The 25,049-nt window shown below is 45.3% G+C and overlaps 1 protein-coding gene across 1 annotated transcript in view; it reads right to left on the bottom strand.

Annotated features, from left to right (window-relative positions):
• LOC130201509 (connector enhancer of kinase suppressor of ras 3-like) overlaps positions 1-22,877 on the bottom strand; it is a 35,049-nt gene extending 12,172 nt beyond the window's left edge. The window contains exons 1-3 of the mRNA XM_056426559.1: positions 22,629-22,877; positions 6,041-6,204; positions 1,817-2,019 (exon numbers count right to left, since the gene is read on the bottom strand). Coding sequence (XP_056282534.1) covers positions 1,817-2,019; positions 6,041-6,204; positions 22,629-22,680 — 419 coding nt within the window. The 5' untranslated portion in view covers positions 22,681-22,877. The remainder of the gene's footprint in view (positions 1-1,816; positions 2,020-6,040; positions 6,205-22,628) is intronic.
• Between the last annotated feature and the right edge of the window lie 2,172 nt (positions 22,878-25,049).

Below are 25,049 nucleotides of genomic sequence, written 5' to 3'. Positions count from 1 at the left end.
TGAAGTGATGTCACCGTTTTGGTGCCATTTTCTCCCTCTTAGGCCTCTTTTTCTGCCCCTAACTCTCTAAAACATCCAATTAGGAACTCCAAAATTAGCTACCATAACATCCATACCTGCAAACTCATGAGGGGTGAAAAAGGTGACAACGGGGGGGGGGGGGGTGCAGGTGATTTTTTGTTGTTGTCACCACACCACATCCACGTTGTTTGAAGCCTCAAAGCTTTTAGAACCGCAACTACAGTCATTTTATTGTTCTGACCACAAATCGAAATAATGATAATAAACAGTTTAAGAACAAAAGGTCCTCCGCTCTGACTCAGCCCTATAATGATAGTAATAACAAATATACATTGTCATTATATATAATATGGTTAAAGTCATTCATGAACCAACTTCCTTTTTTTTTGCCTGAACAGTCCTCATGGACTTTTCCCTGAATCTGTTCTGTCTCTACCTGTTTGTCACGATACTCATATTATAACTTCTATACATATTACATACCTGCCATAAATATCATGATACCCGATACCAGAATTCAATACCATAAAAACAATATGGTACCATAAATACGAGACTGGTATATTTATCGATAATAGTAATAAATAAAACATCTGTATGGTTCACTTTTTACCAACTTTTTCAACACTTAACAAATGGCAGTAATATTAGTATTAATACAGCCAGATATGAATGAAACTACATGGTTCCATCATAGCATTGATGATCCACTATGAGGCCGTTAGTCTCTGACCAGATGATCCACAGTTCATCAGGATGAGCAGCTGTAGAGTTACAGAACTTTACAGACTGAAACATTTCACTTCTGGCATCTTTTTATTTGTTAAGCCGAAGTCTCTAAAGCTGCGCCACTTCTCTCGCTGTGAGCGCTGCGCAGCGCAGTGTGCGCAGACAGCTCGACACGGAGCAGCGAGTGCGCTCTGATCGCTCTCTTAATGAAGTATCGATACTAAAAATATGCTAAATCACATCGTGTTTAACGTACGGGTACTTTGTTAGCATCGCTACACCGTGCAGCGTGACAGCAGCAGATGTAGCGGGCTGACATTCAAGCTAACCTGAACCCCCAAACGATGTGGACATCTGAACGCTGATTGGCCAAGACGCGTCCCATCAAAGATGTTTTATTGCGAAGAGCACCACTTCACACTTTTCTCCGCGTCTCACTGCAATCTCAACGGCAGCGGGCCAGGTGACCCCCCCCCCAAAAAAACTCTTCGGATCTCCACGATTCACATGGATGACCTATTTTGAGTTCAAAACGGTGAATTTCACCGAAAGGTGACAAGTTCGCAGGTATGAACATCACGAACCAACCCTCAATGTCAAGTATGTCTGCTCATTTCAAAAATAAAACGTGTATAAATGAACCACACACATGTGACTTCAGCAGACGACTTTTAAACACCGTTACATTGCTCTCATCTGACCATCACAACTGCCATTTAAATCATGACATCATCTTTCCCCTTTTAGCCGAACATGCCACAAAAACAGAAGCAAGCTTTATTTCAGACAGCCAACACTTAATCCTGGCAACCTGCTTCGTATGCTGTGCTTTGATGGTGTGAGGTGGAGCAGGTCGCCAGGAAGGCACAGGGGACCCTGCCAGTCGCTCACTGGGGGGGGGGGGGTGTTAACTTGGCCAACTGCATGGACATGTGCAAAGGCTATAGCTAACTTTATATGTCTGTAGCTACTCGTAGTAGTCGTATAGCAGCCTTGTTGGCATCTGATCTGACGTGCAGAAGCAAGTGGTGGTATGAAAAAAAAAGAAGAAAACAAATGTAGTTACCTGTCGAGCCAAGCCAGCAGGCTCTTTGCAGCGCCGATCAGCTCCACCACAGAGGTGAGGAAGTCGTTGGGCGGCCTGCGTGTCATGCTGCCGTCATACACGGGGCTCTTCCTGCGGTCAGACGTCGCCGTGTGGAGACTGTTGGAGGCAGCTCTCATCCTCACCACCAGGTTCTTCAAGTTGTCCGTCTCTACCCCATAGTTCTAAAAAGCGGGAAGTCAAAAAGCCATTTTAACGAGGTCAACGGAAAAATTGAACAATAATAACTCATGATTGAAGACACAATTATATTTTCAATTAAACTCAAGATCAAAGCAAACCCTCGACACATTTAAACCTGGGAGGTATTTTTTACAACATTCGAGTCCTATTCCAAGGAAAACGTGTTGTTTCCTGTACAATGCAGAGCTGTAATCATTTCTTTGACATGTATGATTTAAGTGCACTGTGGCATGAAATCTCAGAGTTGTTTGGGTTTGCGTGCAGGGAGCGTGTGCACATGCCATCACCCGAGTCCTACCGAGGGGGCAAAGTTTTCATTCTCGAGCCTGTGCTTTTTTCTGCTTCCGCATTCCTCAAATGTATTGAGTATTCAGATGCACGCAGCAGCACAGCTCCGTGTGTGCCAGTCACCAAGTACATCACTGACCCAACTACGTAGGGACCGAGCTAGTGCAGGGTACTGGCCTGTAACAATGTGCTTATTATCTTCTTGGAGGGTAAAGTGTGTGTGTGTGTGTCAGAGACTACGCATGAGCATATATCAAATATTTGAAAGAGCTTGTTTTAAAGTGTTTGTAATGTTTTGATTGAGTAAATGGGTTTGGGGACTAATGTGTTGGTTAAAGGTGAGCAAACAAAGGTTAGCCTGGCTGCTGTCCTGGTGAATATCAGCTTACATGGTGCTGCATCGCTGCCAGCAATGCTGCCGCATGTGTGATGTGCCAGGAGCCAAATATGCTAAGCAAGGAGTAAAACGGCACGTGTCTGGGAAAACCGCAAAGTAGATCTGCAAGTGCTTAGTGTGGACTTTTTGTGTAGCTCTCCACTGCCTCTGTCCAACGTGAGCTAAAAGAAAATATACAAATCCACTCGGTCAGTCCTTAAGGAATCACTGGAATAAACAGACTAGTCAAACAGAAGCTGAAGGCCGCCTTACTCATGGCCCACACTGGAATGGATTGCTGAAACATCAATAAAAGATAAGCAAACATACTTAGGGAATAGAAGAAAAAAGATAAAATAAACCATGTGATGGTTTGGATTTCTCAACGAGTCATCCACATAGTAAAAGTGGAACTGCAGCCTCGAGGCAGTGTGTGTGTTTTACAGATCACACGTCTCTGCTGGCCTTCTCATTAGCGGGCTGATCACAGCGGTTCGAAGCGGCCCACAGATGTCCAGCGAGCTCTTGCATTTCAAGACAAATTTACATTCTTTCATGGCCTTTTTAATTTTTTTTTTTTACATTCAGTTAATGTGGAATCAAGATGGCAGAAGCCGCTTGTGTAGGTTCGGGTTGCGGCTCTTTGAAGGGACTATCTACTTGCAAAAGGGTCCTCGGAGAAATGTAGAATGGCTACCACAACACAGCACTTCCTGCCCCCCCCCCCCCCCCCCACAGGCATCACATGGATCCGACTTGAACATAAAAGATACAAATGTGTGGACCGTAGAAAGAGGGTTTGTGCATGTGTGTATCTGTTGCTAGAATGTGCCATCTAAGGTTAAGCTTTATATTATAACTCGGGACAGATTTACCCCCCCCCCCTGGGCAATGGTAAAATACATTTACAGCAGCTCTGTCATATATACTGGATGTTCAATGGCTGGTGGAGACTGGTTATGCGTGTGTGGATATCATGTGGTGCAGGTCTTTGTGTGGGTCCGAGAACAAATGAAGAGGTGTTGGGTTTCAACACTCACTCTGCAAAAGACATCATGGCTCAGCGAAGTCCGGGACAATTAATTGAAATGTTCCCTCTCGGCCCCTAGACAGCAGTTTGCTGTGGAGCTTTTGGACAGAAGAGAAGCTCGAGTACGGATGTTTCCTTAAGAGCCGTGGGGCCCATTGGTCATCATGAAATAGGGTTGTAACTGTTAATAGGACAGCGCAGGTCCCTGATGTAGAAACGGTGAAACATGTACAATGTGTGCACATGCTTAAATGTTTAAAATTCAAGGGCAAAGCCGAGCAGCAAAGTGTCACAAAGACAAATGTGACTGCAGCGACAAAAACAATCCGACCTGACGGTAAACAAAAAGAGGGCAAGCGGGGTGGCGGGGGCGAGGAGTGTGAGAGCTGGTGTGGGTGTCGGGTGACGGTGGGCTGTATTTCTGTTGGTAGCGGTGACCTTGCCTTTAGTGAAAGCTAATTGAATCGGAGGCCTCACTTCCTCCCACGGGGCCTGTGGTAGGCCAAGGCCTCCTTCTTAATAAGGAAACCCCTAAAGGCCCAAAAACATTTTGCCGGACTGCTTCAGCGAGAGGTGAAAGGCTGCCGAGAGTCCAGCATTCCTGACCGTAACTTCCAAAGGACAGAGAGGGAGCGGGTGAAATACAATGCGCTAAATACTCTGGCACTAAATTGCATAAGACTATACAGTGCAGATTAAAGATTAAAGTGCACATGCAAGGAAAAGGGGTTTACTTAGGATAACAGAACTATGCTGAGAAAGCACTTTGGAGGCCAAATGTATGAAGCCGCTCAGGAGGAAAGTGATTTGAGATGTCATTGCCATGATGTCAAGGTTCTCTGGGACTGGTTACCACGATGGTAAAAGAGGTTATGGACCAAAGGATGTACAATGTGGTACATATGCTATGATGAGTACATCCATCAGATTAAAAAAAGAGGCCCCTGTGGATGTGACAAGCGTTTCCAGGTGTGCACTTCCAGTCCTCACAGGTAGAGGAGATTCTGTTAGGATGGGCTGCGTGTCTTAGCTTTTGGCAGAATGACAAACAATGGAAGAGTGCATTGATTGGGTGAAATATGGTTCTGAGGGAATCAAATCTTGATGTCCCCGTCCCAATTCAACCTGCACATCGTTTGGTTTGACCTTGGTTTCAAGTTGGCCGCTACAAGCTACATGAGATGTGAGCCAAGTGACGAGTAGTTCGCTTAAAGCACACTAAAATCACACACGAGCAGGCCTCATACGGCATCCGAGAAAACCCACACTGGCTTCAGAGTGCTGACGCAGCGGATCACTGACGAAAGAAAAATCGCATCTTTTTGAGAAATCGTTTGAGCCAAACCGGTTGGACCGACAAGCGTTTACATCAGCGTGGAGGCGAGAATTTCCAAAGTTTCTTCAGTGTAAAAATAACCATGCCCCAAACGACTAATGTGAAGCATTTTAAGAGAGCGTAAAAGCAGAAACGCTGACGCTGATCAAAAACGCAGGGACCACAATCTGGGGCTTTTATGGCGCAGGAAGTGATAAAACTCCAAATCCATCCCATCTGCTGGAAAACCTGCTTCTCCTTCAGTTCAGAAGCGTTTCACTCTTTTCATGCTCACTAGTTGAAGGCAGATATATTTTCGTGCTGGCAGTTCTTCTGGGAGCTATGACGCTGGACAAGGATCCGCTCACACAGTGACTAATAAGAGACACAAATAGGGGATCTATAATTCAGCCAAGAAAAATGGATCAGGTGAGAAGGTGACTGAAGCAGTCAGAGCTGTGACGACACGAAAGAGCAAACATACTGTGCGTGTGTTCAGTGTGTGAGGGAGACTTTACATGCAAGCGCAAAGGGGGGGGGGGGAGTTCTTATCTATCAAAGTTATCAAACTGTCACTCGTTGCTACACGATTACCATCAACTGCCTCGACGACCTCACACTGTTCCTAACGGACAGAATCGAGCCCAAGGCCCCTTTGACCCGATATCTCCTCTTCTTGAGCGACAGTGCTGTTCCCTCGTGTCCTCGGGCTGCGTTGTGTGCCGTGGTGCCTCCACACCCCGCTGAGCCGTGTGCGAAATGATGAGCCTTTCTGCATCGCTGGTTCCTTTAGCTGCAGAACCAGAAACTAGCGAGTTGTTTTGCGTTTGTGGACATTGAGAAGAAGGGGAAGGGAGAGTGACTAAAACAGAGCTCCTGCTTTGTCACTCATCCTTCCGGAAGATACAGTCACGTCCCACAATTAGGCTTTTAGCTGGAACATCCCCCTCGACTGTATCTGGATGTGCACATGCACGGCGCAGGTCTACTGACCAGAGCGCAGAGGAGATCCACGGCCTCCAGCACCAGTTCCTGGTGGCCGATCCTGGCCACGCCAAGCTCCTCCAGGTCTTGATGCGTGACCTTCAGGAGCTGCTCCCCACTGATCTTCTCCCGCTCAAAGTTGCTCACATACTGCTGCAGGCTTTCATCCAAACCTGGACACACGTGATGGAAAAAAAGAAGGGAGAGAGTCATTAGACGTACATTGAAAAGCAGAGCGTTTCCACTCTTTTGGAAAGGTTCACTTCAACTGTCATTTGCAAGAGCTCTTTGCTCCAATTCAGACCCCAAATAGTCTTCATTTTATAAGAATGCTGGATACAGTGGTTCAGAGCTGGTGTCCAGATAGTGCGAGTGTGTCGGTGCAGTGCACACAAGGAACAGGTGGGACTGCTATCTCTGCTCGACAAACACCACAAACAGAGGAACGGTTGAAACCGTTAAGTCTGTTGGGCTGGTTAAACAATGGACGGCTATATTTGTGAATGTGTGTGTGTTCCAAATCGTGCCAGTCTCTCCTGCTACTATCTGCCGCAACAACAATAAATGAGCGTTACACTTCCAACGGCCATGGAACATACAAGGATGGGAAATCCCATGAAAACAGTGTGTACAGTACACTGCCATAATTAATAAATAAACTCAAACTGGTGTGTGCGTGTGTGTCTAGCTGTGGGTGTAGAAGTCACCGCCATCTTTCTTCCCATCAATGAGTGCACAGAGAAGGGGCAGCTGCAGAGACATGGCCCTGTGCCACACACACACACACACACACACACACACACACACACACACACACACACACACACACACACACACACACACACACACACACACACACACACACACACACACACACACACACACACACACACACACACACACACACACACACACACACACACACACACACACACACACACACACACACACAGCTTTTGTCAGCACCATGTAACTTAACAGCAGATAACGGCATCCTTATGAAATGTGGAGCATGTCGTTGAGATGAAGACGCACTCGGTGCATTCTGTGGTCAGCGAGACACATTTGTGAATGGCACCTCATATCTTCATGCTTTTGTGACACTTTACTCTCCATGTGTCACAGAGAGTTTGTGAAGAAGGTGATAATGTGTGTGTATTTATCGCAGTAGTCAAATGCTGAGTACAGATATTACATTGCATCCATCAGAGTATACATAAAGAGTACACACACAACTATAGTGCCACAACATGTTTTATGCATAACCTGAAAATAACTGATATGAAAGTTAAAACCCACTACTTTTCAAATTTAACACCAAATAATATTCTGCAGTCATTAGAAAAATACAATTTATATGTTGGATACATTTTTATGGTAAATATTAAAAAGGCCCTGGAAACTTGTTTTCAGCCTCAATGAGTGATGAACTCCAGATGTTATGCCCAAGTTGAACCCTATTTTGTGTATTTCATGTTAGAAAAGCGTTGTTCTCATTGTGTGTGTTCTCTTCTCACTGGTTTGAAGCCACTTAAGATCCAGCTGGATCAAACTGAAACATTGTGCAGGATGAACAGACTTCAGTACCGTGCTAACAAAGCTAAGCAAATAAAGAATAGAAGCCAAGTTATCTGCTCTGTGATTGCTCGACATTCAGGTACTGCCAGCATTGTGTTGCCCCTGGGCTCAACACTACCTAGAGCAGTCTCACTTAAAGGCCATTAAAATTCCTTCACGGCATCAACGTTTCCCTGTGACAACATTTTTGATCCTCCAAAAGAAAATATCTGCGAGAGCTCAAGTCACCTCCACTGAATCAAAGGGGGATTCCATCTCGGCTTGTTAACCATTAGCCTTTACGAGTCAAGTCCAGTTAGGCTCATTGGATTTCTCCCATTCCTTGGCATGCTAATTCAGCAGCAAGGCTTCAGAGAATGTCGAGCTTAACCCCTGACTGGCCAACCGCATTGAGGATCTTCTTCACAGAGTAAGACTTACGGGCCTGAACCGGCCTGAACCCACAACAGCACCAACACAAGCCAAACACAAACACTAGGCCAGTCTCTTAATGCCATCAGATCAAAATAAAGACTTCCAGAGGGAGGAGTTTCTCCTCTGTGCTGTGTTAGAAAGGCATATCCTGTGCAGTGTTCCCCCATGGTTTCCAGCTTCAGGGGGGCGGGACTAGTGCCGCTAGCCATGTTGGTGCCCTAAGCTTAACTTCTTAACGATGACCCCCCTGAGATAGGAAAGGGACCCACGGCGAGCGTTGTTGACAGGGGGGGGGGGGGGGGGGTGCTAGTGAGAGTGTGCTAAAGGTACCAGATAGTGATGTACTGCAGAGAAAATATAGTTCTCCCCCACTGAATTCAGAGGCCGTAAGAAGAAGGTAGGCAAGCTTTCCTTCTGGATTCAACTATTGACACCTTCTGAATAAAAGAGGGGTGTCCTTAAAGTGGGGCTTATAAAACATTTATTAGGCCTGGATCAATTACAGCTGGGGTCTGTGTACGTGTGTGAAACTATCAATTTTCATTAAACGATAGGTACCAGTAAAGGAGATAGTGTCACGTTCTTGTGAATTGGGAACATAGGGGGGGGGGGGGGGTTGTGTGAATGCTTTTCAAAAGGCTGCACAGGATGAAACACTTTGAGGCGTTTTATGGCCTCTGTGAACCACTTGGCAAACATCCTCAAACCGGAGCAAGTGGGTCTGAAGCCAAAGTACAGACACACAGCATCAAGGGGAAATTCACCCGCATTGACAACAAGCTGGACACCCATTCACCCGACCCTCCTCCCATTTTGAGAAGTGATGGTCATTTGTCAACAGAAGTATGAGAGAAAAGTGCAATTTAAAGACATCACCAATGATGGTGGAACTTTCGGAGTGCACTCTGAACACAAATTATATTTTTTTTAGGGCTGTGAAACGATTAAAAATTTTAATCGGGTTAATCACAGGTTTTTGTGGATTAATCATGATTAATCACATATTACCGATATTCTCGGTATATTTTGTGAGAACATAGAGATTTATGACAAAAGACGGATATATTCATTTATACATTCTTCTATACAATGGTGCTGCAACTCAGCAGTTATTTAGCAGTTTTCTTCCATATGGAACATTAATACATCTTCATCCTAAACAGAATGTTTAACCCTCCTGTTACCTTTCGGGTCAATTTGACCCCATTCAATGTTTAATGTCGGTGTTCTTTGGGGTCAATTTGAGCCCAGGCTGTTTTTCACTGTGTCAAACATATAAGAAATATCAACTTTTTTATTTATTTAAAGGGCTATTTAGGTAGTCAACAAACAAACATAAAGTACCTCACACTTAAACTTGGGAAGCAATATTAATTCTAATAATTTTCTGGAGGTTTTAATTGCTGGGGTCAAATTGACCCCGAGGGTAAAATATGTTAGTAAATGTAAAGGTAACAGGAGGGTTAAACAGAACATTTTTCTCTTGTTTGTCAACCATTAACTCCACCATGATACAATCTAAAGGCCTCTAGTCTTCCTCTAGCAGCTGCTGAGGCAAACTGACTGTGTGGGTTTTCTTCATGAACTGGGCCGTGATGAAAGGGACGGCGGGGACACCGCTGCAAAGCTGAAACCTCACCGACACGGACACGGACAGGTGGACAGATTGACAAGTGACTTTTTTTTTGCTCGGTCCCGATGCGCGCGCACGGAGCTCTGTGGCGCGCGAGACGGAGATCGATAAGTGTTAACGCAACGCGAAGAGACAGAAATGACATGCTGCTGTGGAGATACGATCAACAACAGACGTTTAGTTTAATAAAAGAACAAAGACGTGCTATAGAGAACATGTCAGGGGGCGGGCCAATCTTTTTAATGTCATGCGATCTACCGACACTACGCCGCGATCGACGTGTTGAGACCCCTGATCTACAGGAAGTAAAAGTCGTAACAAGGTTTCCGTAGGTGAACCTGCGGAAGGATCATTACCGTTGAACAGACCGTCTGCATGAGAGCGGACAGAGTTCAGATTGAAGTGGTGTTGGAAGCTCATTTTGCAAGTGACTTTTTTTTCGTCCCGACGACCAACAACAGACGGATTGGAAGCTCATTCTGCGCATGCGTTAAATGCGTTTAAAAAAACAACTAGTTAAACCTGTAATTTAATTAACGCGTTATTTTTCACAGCACTAATTTTTTTAAATGCCCAGACAGAGTAGCATTGTACATAACCTTTTATAATTTAGTGCAATCAAGTTGAAATAGTACCAAATGTCACATTCCCTCCCCTGCATGAGAAAACTGGGCTTCCGAATGAAATCTGTGACCGATAAACAAACACAGCATCGAAGGCGAGATGCCACCGTGTACGTCTCAGAAGGGCACCTGCTGTTCACTGTGGGGTCTTTCTTACCACCCATCAGCTCCCATTCAGTAAACTGTGTTATGAGAAGTTCCAACGTAACACGTTCAGGGTATGAATGGAAACTCGCGCACAGACACATTTCTGAACAGCTCGGAAAAGCAAGAACCCAAGAAACTCAGTTTGGATGCAACAAGTGCAACCAGGCCTTGTTGGGGCCCTTCGAGCTCTGCAGCCTACTTAAAGGCTGTGGAAGCACACATTTCTGGCAGTGTAAACAGAACCCTTCCGCTTGCAAATGGCCGAGCTATTCTTGCCACAATCTCGACATCTCCCATCTGCACAGAAGCCCAAAGAGAGCAGATTGTGTTGGAGCGACGGAAACGTCGCCAGAGACCGTTTGGTACATGGAGTCTGACACAAGTCCAGTGCTCTGTCCGATCTGCGATCAATTTTGATCGACAATGTTTTCAATGCAGCTTTCAGTTGCCAACTTGTGGTTCTCAGGGGTTGGATTACGCCAGAAAAGAGCGAACAGTCTTTCACCTCCAACAGAAAGACCGATACAAGCTCCCTCCTCTTCACCTCCCCCATCTTTCAACCACTCCCTGTGCTCCCAGCGGGAGATGTAGCCGCCCGGTAACACACACACACACACATTGACTGGGACACACACACACAATCACAAACCAATATCCCCACTGGGGTGGACAGTGGGAAATCTACTGGGTGTAGAATAGCAACGCCACTGTAACTCTGCTGTCTTTATTTGTCAGCACAGCCTCTAAACCTGCTGGGAACAGTCAGGAATTTGACTCATTGTTCTCTGCTGAGCAGCTTCATTGTGGGAACTCGCAGCACCCTGACACAATGGGCTCTTGCTGGACCAGGCCATGCTGTAATTAGAAAGAAAGAAAAAGCTCCTCTCGGGGACTGCTAAGCTATCCCCTAATGCATGACTTCACAGGACAACAAAGCCTGTCCACACACACACACACACACACACACTGGCCCTTCCAATGGGAGCTGGGGAGAGGAGTTACACAATGGTGCTCTCCATCTCCCCACCGAAGATGTTGTGTCCTCATCGGAGAACAGTGTAGTAGAATGTCACGGCTGTCTAGGAGCCTGGTCACTCACGTCAGTTCGGGGGTGAAATCATCTTGTTTTACGGTCGCTTTGAATCAGTCGTTTCTCTGATAATAGATAACATTATTGTGTCATGTTTCAAGATATTCCTGCAATGGACATAGTTTGTAAATCAGAGGATGAATATCTCTGACAGCATAACTGGATATGAACCAGTGCGACCCATGTTTTAATCTTACCATTGCTTCCTGCAGCCAACAAAGGGTGTTTCACATCATGTACCCTAATCTTAAAAACAGATCACTACAAAACGGCTGTGACATGTCCAGAGTGAGGAAAAGCAGCTGAGGGTATTCCCTGCACAGGCAGACAAAAGCAGCTCTGTCTCTGACAGGGTGACGGACGATGACTGATGAGAGAATAGGGGGTCAAAGTTTGCGGGGGCTGAAGCACATCTGAGCTCTAGCCCCTGGGCTCAGTCAATCCTGAACTCCAACAGCACACAACCCCAGACAGTGTTGGTAACCTGTCAGATTTTCAAGTTTACGCAAGTTTCGGGTGGGTGGGGAAGGGGGGGGGGGTTGACAGCTTGGTTAATATTGACTGGGGTGAGGTGAGATTTAAAAACATCTGCAGGTAAAACATCGCAGGAGGTTATGAGGTACTTTGGATGTCATGACCTGATACAGGATGAGTTCATAAACCGCTAAGAGGACAGAAGAAACAACGAGATGAGTGAGGTAAAAACTTGAGAAAGAGATCAAGCAGACTGCTGCAGGCACATTAGTGACTGCCTTTGCAAACCCGCATCAACTTAAATAGTTGTTGCTTTAGGTAAGGGCGTGAAAAAAACTGGAGAACTGGTTGACTGGGTCACCGAGTTTACGAGGTGAAACATCATCATGTTTGAGTTCAGTTTTACATGCAGCTCTTCCCCAGGGCCTGCACGTCCTTCACTACGTTCCCTTCAGATTGAGGATTTCTCGGTTGGTAAGCAGCACATGTATAAATGCCGATAACTTGCAGCTTATAACCTGAGAACAAATGTATTATCTGAGATACATACCCATGTCAACATGTTTACCAGTCCGATTGTTTTGTAATGGCAGAAATCATCATAGCAGGAGGAGCAAAATAAAAGTCCAACATAAGTTTGCTTTCTGAAAGAGTTGAATGAGATGATTGATATAACTCTGACGTCCATCCGTTAAATATAAGGCGATAGCCAGAAGCCGGTTAACTTAGCTTGTAGCAGGGGGAAACGGTTCGCCTGTCTCTGAGCAGTTGCCCAGCAACCAGCAGAGACTAGTCGTGCGTAAATGAATCCTGACGCTCGAGACTAAAATGAGAGCGCTGTTGTTTATGTAAACAAGCTATACATAAGACTGTAAGAAGTAGACAGTCATTGAGATGCCACCCACTGGTTTGTAGACATAGTTGTTTTGAGGCCTTGAGTAATTGTTTTTGGTCCCAGGGAAGACCGATTGAAAGTCAACGCTCAGCTTCAAATAGCTGATGTTAAAAACCGCAAACCAAGCCAGAAATCTAGGAGTAGTTATGGATCCAGACCGTAACGGCCATCTCAAGACAATCACAAAATCAGGATCACCTGAAGAATACATTAAGGATCTCGACAGGATTTGGAGAAACATGTCCATGCATGCATCTTCAGTAGACTTGACTCCTGTAACGGTGCATTCACAGGTCTCTGTGAGAAGTAAATCAGAAAGCAGCAGTTCGAGTCCTCCCCAAGACCAGGAAATATCTGAGGTCTTTGCACTGGCTTCCTGTCCAACAAAGAATTTACTTTAAAATACTGCTGCTGGTATAAAAAGCACTGAATGGTTTAGGGCCCAACTAAATTTGTGATCCGCTGCTACCTAAAGAACTATCCCGACCCGTCAGGTGGTCTGGGACTGGTCTACTTCGTGTTCCAAGAGTTAGAACTAAACGTGGAGCGTTCAGTTTATCTGCTCCACGTATCTGGAACAAAGTCCCTGAAGGCTGCAGGTCGGCTGAGACCCTCTGATCCTTTAAATTTGAGACTTTTCTGTTTGCCGTTGCCTTTAATTGAACCAGATTCAAGGATATCAATCCATTTCTGCATCTCATTACTGCATGTTATTTCCTAAACTGCTCTGCAATGTTTATTCAATTTTTTGGACTGTTTTTAATGTTTTAATGAATGTTCTTAAATGTTTTTTTAAATCTAGTTTTCTTTTGCATCATGTTTTGATGCTTTTATGCGAAGGACTTTGAATTGCTTTTCAAATAAACTTGCCTTGAGTTGAGTTTGGCGGTTTCGCCATTTTGGAATACAGCCGTCGTCATGTTGGTTTTTTTGCAACCAAGAACTGGTGAGATGCTGAAACGGCTCTGGTAGCGGCAGAGATCTGTCAATCACTGGAAAAGCCCACCTGAAAGTATACCCCACTTTACGGTCTACTTGGCTCTCAATGGACCATGATTTACTAAATGGACATCACGCTGTATTGAAGACATGAAAATAGATAGAGACCCTAAACTCATGTTTACAATGTTTACTCAAGTGAGAAGTAAGGTAATTTTGTCAAAGACTTCTATATAATCAGACTTCTTTATGCAACCAGAGGAGTCGCCCCCTGCTGGACAGTAGAGAGAATGCACGTTTTAAGACCCTTCCACATCAGCTTTACTCTTCACAACCGAAGGCTGCCCACTGATTCAATAGAGCGCACCCAAGGAAGTAACTAGTTGTGCTCCCCTCTCCCTCCGTCCTTCTACTCTCAGTCCTGGTCCTGCTTCTTCAGCCACCACAATCCTTCGTCTTTCCTTGGCCCCTCCAACATTTGTATTGTTGTGGTTCCTCCTGTTGACATGTGTCCCTCGATAGCCACGGTCTGTGTCTTGCAGGTGCTCAATGGAATAGAGACAGTCCCTTTTGGAATGGTTCTGTGTGTGTTTCACAATAGGTGGAAAACACACAGGACAGGTGTGACATAAAAGCTCATAAGGACACTCACTCCATGTGGTCCGACAGTCACAACGGAAAGGGGATGTTGCGTAACAGACTGCGCAGTTTGTGTGTTAACAGGATTTCTAAGACACTTACTTCGCTACAGCCTACACATTATTTTCCAGAAGACAAAACTATAATTAAAGACTGTCAAACTTTACAAACGGACAGAAAAGGAAGGAAAGAGGCAAAAAGCGAGGGGACACAAAGGAGACAGAAAAAGACGAGACGAAAACAGAACATTACCACTTTTATGAGGTGGCATCCCCCATAAAACTTAACCGTCGATCCAAAGTCAGAGCCAAGACACAAACAGGACGTAGGGAGAAAATAAAAAAAAGCACAGGGAACTCCGTTTCGTGCCTTCATCCCATCACATGTATGATCATGGTGGCCCTACACACTCATTACAGAGCAATTTACCACCACCATAATAGCGGCCTATGGAAACCACAACAAGATTTTGGGGAGGAAATGTGCCCCACTCACATTTAGTTTGCCATGGGAATGGTGTGCTAGCACTCAGGCTAACACCGCATGTGGGCATATTTTCTTCCAGAGCCAAACTTCCCTTTGCATCCATTGTGCTATTATGTCGTATGATAACGCTTTTATGAAAGATGCGACAGACGGAAGCACGCTGTTAAGTAGACTAAAGATAGCTTCACATCACCCCTGAGGCTCACGTGGTTGAGCGCAGTACTTGGTCGATTCCTAATGTTGGTCCCCACAAGCATCTTTGGATAAGAACCCGCCAATTGCTAATAAACTCTGAAAGGGTAAATCCTTCCTTGAATCTTATTAAAAAGTAGAAAGAAAGATTACAATGCCAAGTCAACCGGGGCATTTACGCGATCCAAACCGACGGCGGATCCATCTCGGACTCTGGCACAGCGGAGGGCCCCTTCTCAGCCAGAGCGCTCCACATCTGAGCTCACTGCCTGCTTTCTACCCGGGCCAAACCCAGCAGGAGCGCTTCACTGGGGCAGCGCAGAGTTCTTCTGGTGGTCACAATTGTGGTCAACAAATAGCTGAAGCATTGGCCGGAGATGTAAATAAAGTGACGATAACTTTAGTGACAAGGGAAGAGGGAAGCGGTTGTGGCAGCTATAAATCCAAAGATGTATAGTTTCCTCGTGTCCAGGTCAGGGGAGGAAGAGACGGGCGTCAAAAAGATTTCATCCATCCTCTCCATAGAAGAACAACAAAAACAATAACAAAGTACACACGCCTTACAAAAAGGCTCGTACACTGAACACAAATCAACCGATTCCGCTTTCCCACGAAAATTCCAAATGACTCATAAGGCGACGAAGAGGAGCGGATGTATAACATAAACGTGAAGGAATTATGCAACAAAGACATCACTATGCGTATGCGCCCTTCCCTCTTTCGTCAGCGGATCCCGTTTTCCCTGCTGCAAAGTGTGTGTGTGGGGGGGGGGGGGGGGGGGGGGGGGGACCACACGCCCTTCCATTTGGTTTTGATGCTCTAAACCAGTCGGATTCCTCATAAACACACACACTGCCGTGCAAATCGCTCTCCCCGCAAATAAAACCCCACACACACCGCCCATATCCAGGTGAGGTTTGTTTGTGCTCCTGTTGTGCGTTTCCCTCGCAGTCATGACATGTTAGGAAAGGGACAGTCACGTTCCTATTATGGCGAGGGTGCCGTTGACTGGAAAAGGGTGCCCCATACAAACAGATGACGGGCAGGTGTGAGGCTTTTCCCAGGCGACTACGCCAGTGGAAACAAAAGGACAGATCAACAGAATCTCCCATCATTGTTTCCTCAGGTCCATCATGTATTTTTTTTTTTTTTTTAAAGAGGAGCCACCACTCCCTCCTTAAACAATTTTTAAAAAACCTATATTTAGCTCTGCTATCCTCCAACCTATTGAATTGAGATCAAGGGAACTCAATTTGTGTTGTCTGAAACTTTCTAACTTCTAAGCCTCGAGTCGAGATCAGCTGAGATATGACGTAAGATGTGTCAAGTTCCAGCCTCTGGCAAACACGTCGATTATTTCACGGTCAGAGGGTTGACAAGATTTCCCGACAAAGTCCAATTTGACGAAGCACAACAGGGCGGATTTGTCACGGCTGACCTGCATTCTCATAAGTTACCTGCATGTTAAGACGCTTTGCCTGTTGGGAGAGAACATAAAAAGGAATAAACAACAATAGTGTGTTTTTCTTGAAGCGTGACCTGTGATGGGGAAGTTCAGAGAAAGACACAGTGCGAATGACTTCACTTCTATTTATTGGTGGAATTTCTCTGTGGACTCCCTTGGAGATTTTCAACCATAACAAAATGAAAACAGAAGCTCAGCCCAGTCATTTCCCCTCATCGGCGTCCTAGATAGATATCTGCCTTTGTGTGCTGTGCAAGGAAAAGCACCCCTAAAAATAACCACAAAGAAAGTATTGCGCTTCCCTTCAATCGTGCAGGTGTGGTCTTTTTTTCCCCCCTGGTTAAAACAAACACTTTCATCCATTCAGGATGCCACACTGCTTGTGGGCCACGGGGTTCATCAATGCACTGTCAATGCTGTGGAAACACAGACTAACCCATAGCAGCTGCCTTATCCATCAGCAGTCTTTAATGTAACAAGTATACAAGAGAGCCGACGGACTCGGAGACCGACACACGAGCTTCCACCAGAACAGCCTTCATCCAAAACGTATTTAATCCCGACACAATGCGATAATGCCAACACAAACCTGCAGAATAAAAGGCACTTAATTATCTTTACGTTCCATCTCACGAACATATTTCCTCCAGGGACGGCAATTTTTTTTAAACTGTGTGAATTAGCGACACAGGAATCCAGTTGATCCCTGTAGACGGCCGGGATAAGTACGGACGAGTCTGAACACGTTACGATCGAGCTCTTATCTGGCATCCACCCAAGAGCCCGGCTCAACCCAAAAGCAACAGTTCATAAAGCGACACGCCGCTTCATAATCATGATGACATTACACTCACTTGCAGTGTAGGCTGAGGGCAGGATGAAAGAGCTCTGTGTGTATCTGGATAGCGAGGGGGGGGACGACGACGACGACCATCAAGTCGACCGAGTACAACATTCTAAATCCGTTAAAAGCAACTGGTGGCCCCAAAAGAAACAACGGGGACATGTGTGACTTGTTTTGACTGCTCAATCACAGAGCTGCTGGTTTGGTGGGGAGGGGGGGGGGGGGGTTGACTGCATTCCTCTAATGTCAGGTGGTTAACTGCATTAACAGTTTTGATAGCAATGCCAACACAGCCATTCACTTTCTTTTTCCTTCTCTACAGGAGGTTTAAAAAGCACAGATCTGGTGCGGTAGCAGGTGGAGAGTTTAATTATACAAATTATCATAACGAAATCACATGACGGGGAGAGTGAACCTCATGACACGCAATCAACCAGTGAGTCTGGCCGGGCTAACGCACTTGGCATCCCGCCATGAGAGATCAGTCAGCGTGTGAGCCGAATTTGCACTTGCGACCACTGTGCCACCTCAGGTTGGAGCATTTATTCCCGGGGCTTAAGCAAGGCCCTCCGCAGGCCAATGCTCTTAGGAAAGAGCGGGGCCAAGTAGCTTGCGGAGAGATTAGCAATGCACCGTTTAGATTTGAATAAAAAAAGCAAAATAGTCCAGCTCAGGTTGGCCGGCATACAAGGTGACTCTTGGCGTCCTTTGCCTGGCACGAACTGTCGGCTGTTCATGCAAATGCAAACTGCTTTGGCTTTACTGATTACAACAACAATCAACCTTGTAATATGCTGTACACATGCGAGGGATCATTACGGTGTGCTGCCCAAGCACAACACCAATGCCGAATGCACAGCCTTAAAACCACAACTTTCAGTGAGTTGGACCTGGGTTACGTCTTTGTCTCCTGGTTGCGAGATTGGAACAGTGGCATTAACTATTAATTTAGTGATTTCTCTGTAGAGTCCCCATATGTTAGAGCTCCTGGGGCTAAACGGCTGGGACACCGGGCCGTGTGAGGAACGGGCCGCGGAGAGGCCGAAAACACAGCAGTCCCTTTTAGTCTCCTCTCCCCAGGGGGAATCCTCTTACAGCACTTCCCCTGAACTCTGAAGGCCCTTTTCTATGCAACGGTAACATGGTTATCGGCCCCTCAATGGAACGTAAAAGGTTGAGTTGAATGGCCGGATGAATGGAAACTGGTAAATGACAAAGACGGGCGTTTTAACGAATCAAAAAGAAAGATTGACTTTCAATTGAATACATTATTTCAATGTCGTTACTTCCTTAATACGCGAGGCCACCAGAAGGGGCATACAGATGTACGCTGCTCCTAAAGCCCGTGTTTGGATTTATTTAACGCCAGTTTTTTTGCACACATATACACACATAATTCGCTCAAACGGATTGATGCTGCCTTTGGAGGCTTTCCAACCATAGATACCCACTTGTCCAATAGAGCCGGCGCGACAAGAGAGGCAGCGGACGCCTTAATGAGGGGGGAGGCCTCTGCAAAGCGTCCCTTCACGGTCCTGTTTAGGAAGTCTCCGCTTCTAGCCAGATAAGGATCGTGAGCCACACCTCACTATCATCTCAACAGATAAGGCTGCCGAAAAAACAACCCGTTAGTGGAATCACTCGGCGTGTACGGACTCGGACACAAACGCAGCTATTTTCTGAAACACACTGTGATGTCTTGAGAGGACGGGATCGTGAGGTGAGGCGTGGGGACACAATTCAAGACGACAGGCGAGGGTTTCTTTAACTCAAAGTTTTTGTAATTAGATTCTTCTTCACAAAAAGGTAAACTTAATGCCAATAAAAGTCGTTGTACAAAACAAACATAAGTGCTTCAGTCTTCTCCTGGTTCATTGTCTTTTACATAATATCAGAACTCTCCTGAGCTTCGATCCCGTCTTCACCCTCACACCAGCTCTCCGCAGGCTCATCAGCCTCATTCCTTTCAGCTGTGCAGCAGCCTTGGCCCGCCTGCACTGCTGAGTGGGAATTGTAGTTTTTTTACACTGGATGTCATGCTGGTTGTAGTCCCTGCTGCAACCACCGGGAAGGAATGTACCTCCCATTAATCACCATTCCTCTTATGACATCACAACACACACACACACACACTTGGCCAAAGAAAAAAGTGCACTCAACACGTTTGCCACCTCTCTGACAAGCTAATTGCCTTCTTGGCACTTTGGTGCTACTCGAGAGGCAGGACACAGCGACACACGGGCTTTCTACGACTCTCAAGTTTCCATACACACGACATCAAACACGCTTTATGACGTGGCGAAGGGACACGTGCTCCGCCTGCATCTGGCCGTTCGTATCGGAGTTCTTGCTGTGGGGTAATGTTCGACACCCGTACGCGTCACTGATGAGCTCCTGAGAGGCCGGCATGAGAACAGGGGATGAGACAGATGAGAGTCACTCGATCAACAGGACTTCAGTAAATAAACCCATCACGTGCTTAAATCCACGTCCAGATACACGGTTTGGAAAAGCAGAGAAAAATGCTGGAGGACTTCCAGGACAGAGTCTGGACTTATTAAAGAACTGGATAAAAGCCACTCAGACAAACAGTAGTTGTGCAGATTTGCACGTTTGGAATGCCTTGTTAAAACCTTGGCAGTCTTACTCACTCCAAGGTGGACAAGTGGGGAGGGAAACCATGTTCATCTTATTTAGTGCTAAACATTCCCCCAACAGTGCCAGACATTCTCAGCTGAGGCATCGCCAATGGCATGTGGTTTCAGCGCTATCTTTGGAAAATGACGAGCAGCGTACGAGTTAAACTTTTAAACATGTGCACGTGCCTTCATTAGAGGAGCGCATCCCCTCCCAGGGCAAGTAGTCCCACAGATGACATCAGGAATACCCATCACACGACACCACAGGTCCAGCTGGAAGATCAGAGCTTGTGGTGAGGGGAAATGTGCTTCAGGGCAACTCCGGCCCCAAAACAAGAAACAACAGGGTTTAAAATGAATGAAGCCTTTCACTGGCAGTAAACCATCACCAACCACTGCCTGGTCGCCTGGAACAATGCAAGTGATTAACGGCCTCAATACACAAAAACAGTCTCTGTCCTACAGAGGGGGAAACAACCTGGGGCGAACGAGAGACGGTCTTCTTCGTGTGAGCGGGTCAACGCGAGGCCCCGGCCCCGCTCGTGTTGGATGGATTGTACTTTGGTGCCATGCCGCTTGTGCTGGATATGAAAGGAATCGCACGAGTTGTTTTCTTCAGTCAGACATCAATGAGTGATTCCGTCAGCGTGCCATGTTGTGTCTGTGCGCTACACGGCGGCCACCAAGGACAACGCGACCCCGTCGACGACAAATGAGGTTTTGTTTTATTTCACGTTAAATTGCGCTACAGTTTTTCGTCAAAGTCTTTCAAATGTTTCTTTAAGTCTCGACCGCCCCGGCAGGCGCACAGACCAGTCGGTAACAAGCAGCGCTGTATTTGTAATATTAGCTCTATTTGTTTTGTAGCTCTGGCTGCTTAAAAGCAGATCCCACGTCTTGCAAAGTAATTGTAGTCTGTACCCACCGGCAACGCCTCTAACCAAAGCAAATGGCTGTTTGGCCTTCGCTAGACCACAATGGGATTTCGGGGGGGGGGGGGGGACTTTTCGATGCTGCATCCTCTGCTTCGTTGAGTTTGGAGTGTGCAAACAAAGCGACAGTGGGTGCTTTTGATTACGTTTATTGGATAACAAACCTGATTAACAGCGATATAATTACGTAATTGGCCTACTGACCCACCACATGGTACTATGAGTCGTAAAAAAAGCTGACTGTGTTCGACGTCCCATGGTAATGCTCCGGTTATGCAAAGTGAACGGGTTTCATGAAATATTCCCGTGAATAGTTTGGCGTCAGTTCACTTTCACCGTGGTTGGGATCTGTAAACCCATTGGTTAAAACCTAGAGACGACTGACGGCTCAGATTAGCAGGAGCCGGACAGCAACGGGGCCTGTGTGGAAAACTAGAATTGTTAGCTTGACTCCAATCAGAAGATGCTTCACGACAACACCGCCACAGCTCCAAGGAAGGAAACAAAAACACCTTATAACCTGGAGAAATGGAAGTCACATACGATTTGTTTCGGGATGTTTCCAAATGTCCTAAACAGTTACGAAAGACAAAGGAACTTCATCCCACCGCTGGCAATATAAACAGCCATATTAATCATTTTGGTATAAAAACACACACACACACACTGACACACACGCTCTTTTATGGAGTTTTGGAAGCTCTTGACTACTTCCATCCATACTTCACATACCATTTGGTGTCGCTCACTGAGCATACCGACACTGTGACTGAGCCCAGCTTTAAACAACACTTATGTCACTGCCATCGTGTGCATTCCTCTGAGCATCTGTAACAGCTATGGTTTTATGAAGTGTTTATACAAATTATTATATACATATATATATAATGATAAATAAAAACACTAAAACAGAATAATTTATAGATTTCTTCAGAGGGAGCCAGATTGCAACACCAGGGCAACGATGTATTGAGGTCAACAGACAAATAAAAAATACTGGTATTACTAGTAGGCTACTGGTTACACGTCAGTATTACTTCATTAAAAACAATGGGTGCTTAGGTTGAGTGTGTATTAGGCTGCGACTTCATCCCGTCTTTACTCATTAGTTCAAACTGGCGTTAGATAAGAGGGGAACACTGCGAGATAATTGTCTGAAACAGGGGGCACAGGACTTCGGGATTTCCGAGATAGAAACCTCCGGAAACCAGTGAGCGTTAGTGGCGGAATCAGACATGTGTGCAGCTCCAGTGTTGTTGGAGAGGGGTCGGCGAATGCGTGACACTCGAAGCCCAAAAAACGGGATAAAAAGGTCAAGCAGAACCCGATTCCGAGATTGCAAATGAGCAAACACGAGTTACATCGCTCAACTGGCCAACATCTGTAGGAGTCCAATCAAACGCAGTGGCATTGTGAAGCGCCTCGGCGGAGGTATGTTGTCACACGGGAGCAGTTTCTACGAAACTAGCTCGAGATAACCCGCGGCGGTGACTCGTGTGTGAATGGCTTTTTTTTTTAAATTGCATTTTTGTGGTTCGCGTGTTATTTTTTCAGTCAAAACAATTATTATAATTTAGCGTTACAAAGTTAAATAGCTCTAAACGTACCTCTCATCCAGTCGATAACTTGCTTTTGCGTCCACTTTGTTATCGGCTCCATGGCTCCTTGAACACAACACGGAGACACCTCACCTCATACGCCAACGTTTTGGCGGTTAAGGTTCTACAATAATACTAAAATAATTGCTGTCACATTCTCAACAGGTCGGTGCTGTTCGTCTGTTTGTGTTCACGCGCTAGACAACTCTGTACGCGCGTGAGGAGGAGAGGCTGGACTGAAATCCTCACAGCTCCTCGCCGCCTCGGGCTGGGAATCAAGGCTGCGTTCACGTGATGTCGGGAATACCGTGTTGCAACACAGCTAGGGTACAAAGAAACGACTGAACAAGCCCCGAAATAAGATATATTTTCTCAGTCACATATAAATTACTGTATACAACACTAACCCACATACTATAATCATCTCATAATGCATGGTGTTGTAATTTAATTCATAATTATCAATTTCTGTATTCATTATGAATGCTTAATACGTAACAATATTTTATCAAATTAAGTATTTTTCGGCTGATTTTATAACAGCTATTATATATATTTATTTCTGACCAGAACTGCTTGAACACCAAACAGTCACCAACTATTCGGAATAGGAACACTAGTTTACGGAGAGCACCTGAACGTACCGTATGATGTCGGTAGTTTCTGTGCGTTCACCACCGCCCTCATTTGAAACTGGAGGTGTGTAGGCCACATATACAAACAGTGTGATGCCCAGTTTATATATTATTGTGTCGCTCCTGAAGAAAAGTGTCCAAGAGCACAGATAGTACAATCTGTGTTCTGAAACTGTCAATAAAATAAAAAAGGCGAATCACAGTCAAAAAAGGTCAGTGCATCATTTTATACAAAGTGAATTAAACATCTATATTCACGGGTCATATTGGTAATACCTACTGACATGACCTTAAGTCCGTATTGTTTCATTACTTTGTTTCCGAACAAATTTGCTTCACAAAGATATAATGTCATATGAGAAAAAACTTCAGGAGTTGCTTGGACTTGTTCCTTCCCCTCAACTGAATGTGGCTCAGTGCTGCTCTCTGTTGGTGACTAGTCTTTCTGCAATGTCATTAAAGACTCACATTGGATACAATATCAGTAAATAATTAAGAGAAAATGTATACAGTCATCCCAGAGACCCAGTTAGAACGATACTCTTGTCTAATTCGTGTGTGATTGACATTTATGAATGGTAAGATGATGTAAAACCCCTTTTGGATTGCTAATTTATGATGTCAGTGGCAATATCTGGTGTATGATGATAACAAAATGTACATTTGACCAACCGTCGTCTTATTTCCTTGGCTGATATCGTGGCATATGCTATTTTAAGACGTGGTATGGGATTAGTAAGAACAGGTGCAGCTATACCCTAAAAATTAGAAGTCAGGTAGCGTAAGCGTTATGAAATATCAAAATAAAATAGGACCTTTTTCTTTTGAAAGAATAGGGTTGATTTTAATGTATATCTATTCCATACAAGTGTTGAAACTCCAGCATGTTTTGTCTCGTCTTCTTTTAGAGGCTTTGTGACATTAAGTAACCTCTCCTGGCTTATTGTTTTTGACAACCTGAAACACACCTTGTCCCGGCTCTTCCCGTCACCCCATTACTGAACAGCTGGAGGCTGTTTAATACTCTGGACTGAAGTCAGCTGCAGATCCAAGCTTGGCTGTAATTATACCTGGGCAAACTGGAAGCCCCAATGCTTCACAACAATTCCTTCTCTTCTTTGTCCTTGTTCCAGCATGCCGGTTTCCTTGCTGCCAAGACATATTTTGAATAGGAGTCTTTTCTTTGGATTAAAGTTAATTAGATATATCTTCTCCACTATAGATTAACCAAGTAATGTAGGGGATGACTGACAGGTAGAATGCCTATAAACTGTTATCGAAAACTGAACACAAAAGAAGTGAGGGTGAACCTGATGACATTGTATGACGAAAAAAGAAGCAAAGATATCTCTATTAAAGCACCACAGTTTTACAACTGTTCATGAGAAAGCATTAAACACTGTTTTCTGTAGTTTGTATGAAAACTATACAACAAATTGCAGTTTTTGGTAACTAAAGCCCATTAAAGCTCTTATACTTGTAATCTCCTTTAAGCCAGATATACAGTTTGTTTGTGTACACTGTTGTCAAGACTCTGGAGACTCAGATCCACGGTCAGTTCTCATGGGAGTGGGCTGATTGCAGGGGATCCGGGTGGTGCATTCAGGGGAGGTCCTCCCTGATGGGATTAAGTGAGTCATGGGATTGTTGTCGAGGTGAGGGCGGAGGGAAGGAAAAGGGGTGATCGGTCTGTTGAGATGGCGAGATGGCGACTGGGAAACTGCAAGATCGGCTTGGTAGCCCTATGGTTGTTTTCGGTCTGACTTCAAGAAATAGTTCAGACTTCCCCATGCAA

This window comes from Pseudoliparis swirei, chromosome 11 (genome assembly GCF_029220125.1).
Source record: "Pseudoliparis swirei isolate HS2019 ecotype Mariana Trench chromosome 11, NWPU_hadal_v1, whole genome shotgun sequence".
In the NCBI taxonomy this organism is placed as follows: domain Eukaryota; kingdom Metazoa; phylum Chordata; class Actinopteri; order Perciformes; family Liparidae; genus Pseudoliparis; species Pseudoliparis swirei.
This window is presented reverse-complemented; position numbering and strand designations above follow the sequence as displayed.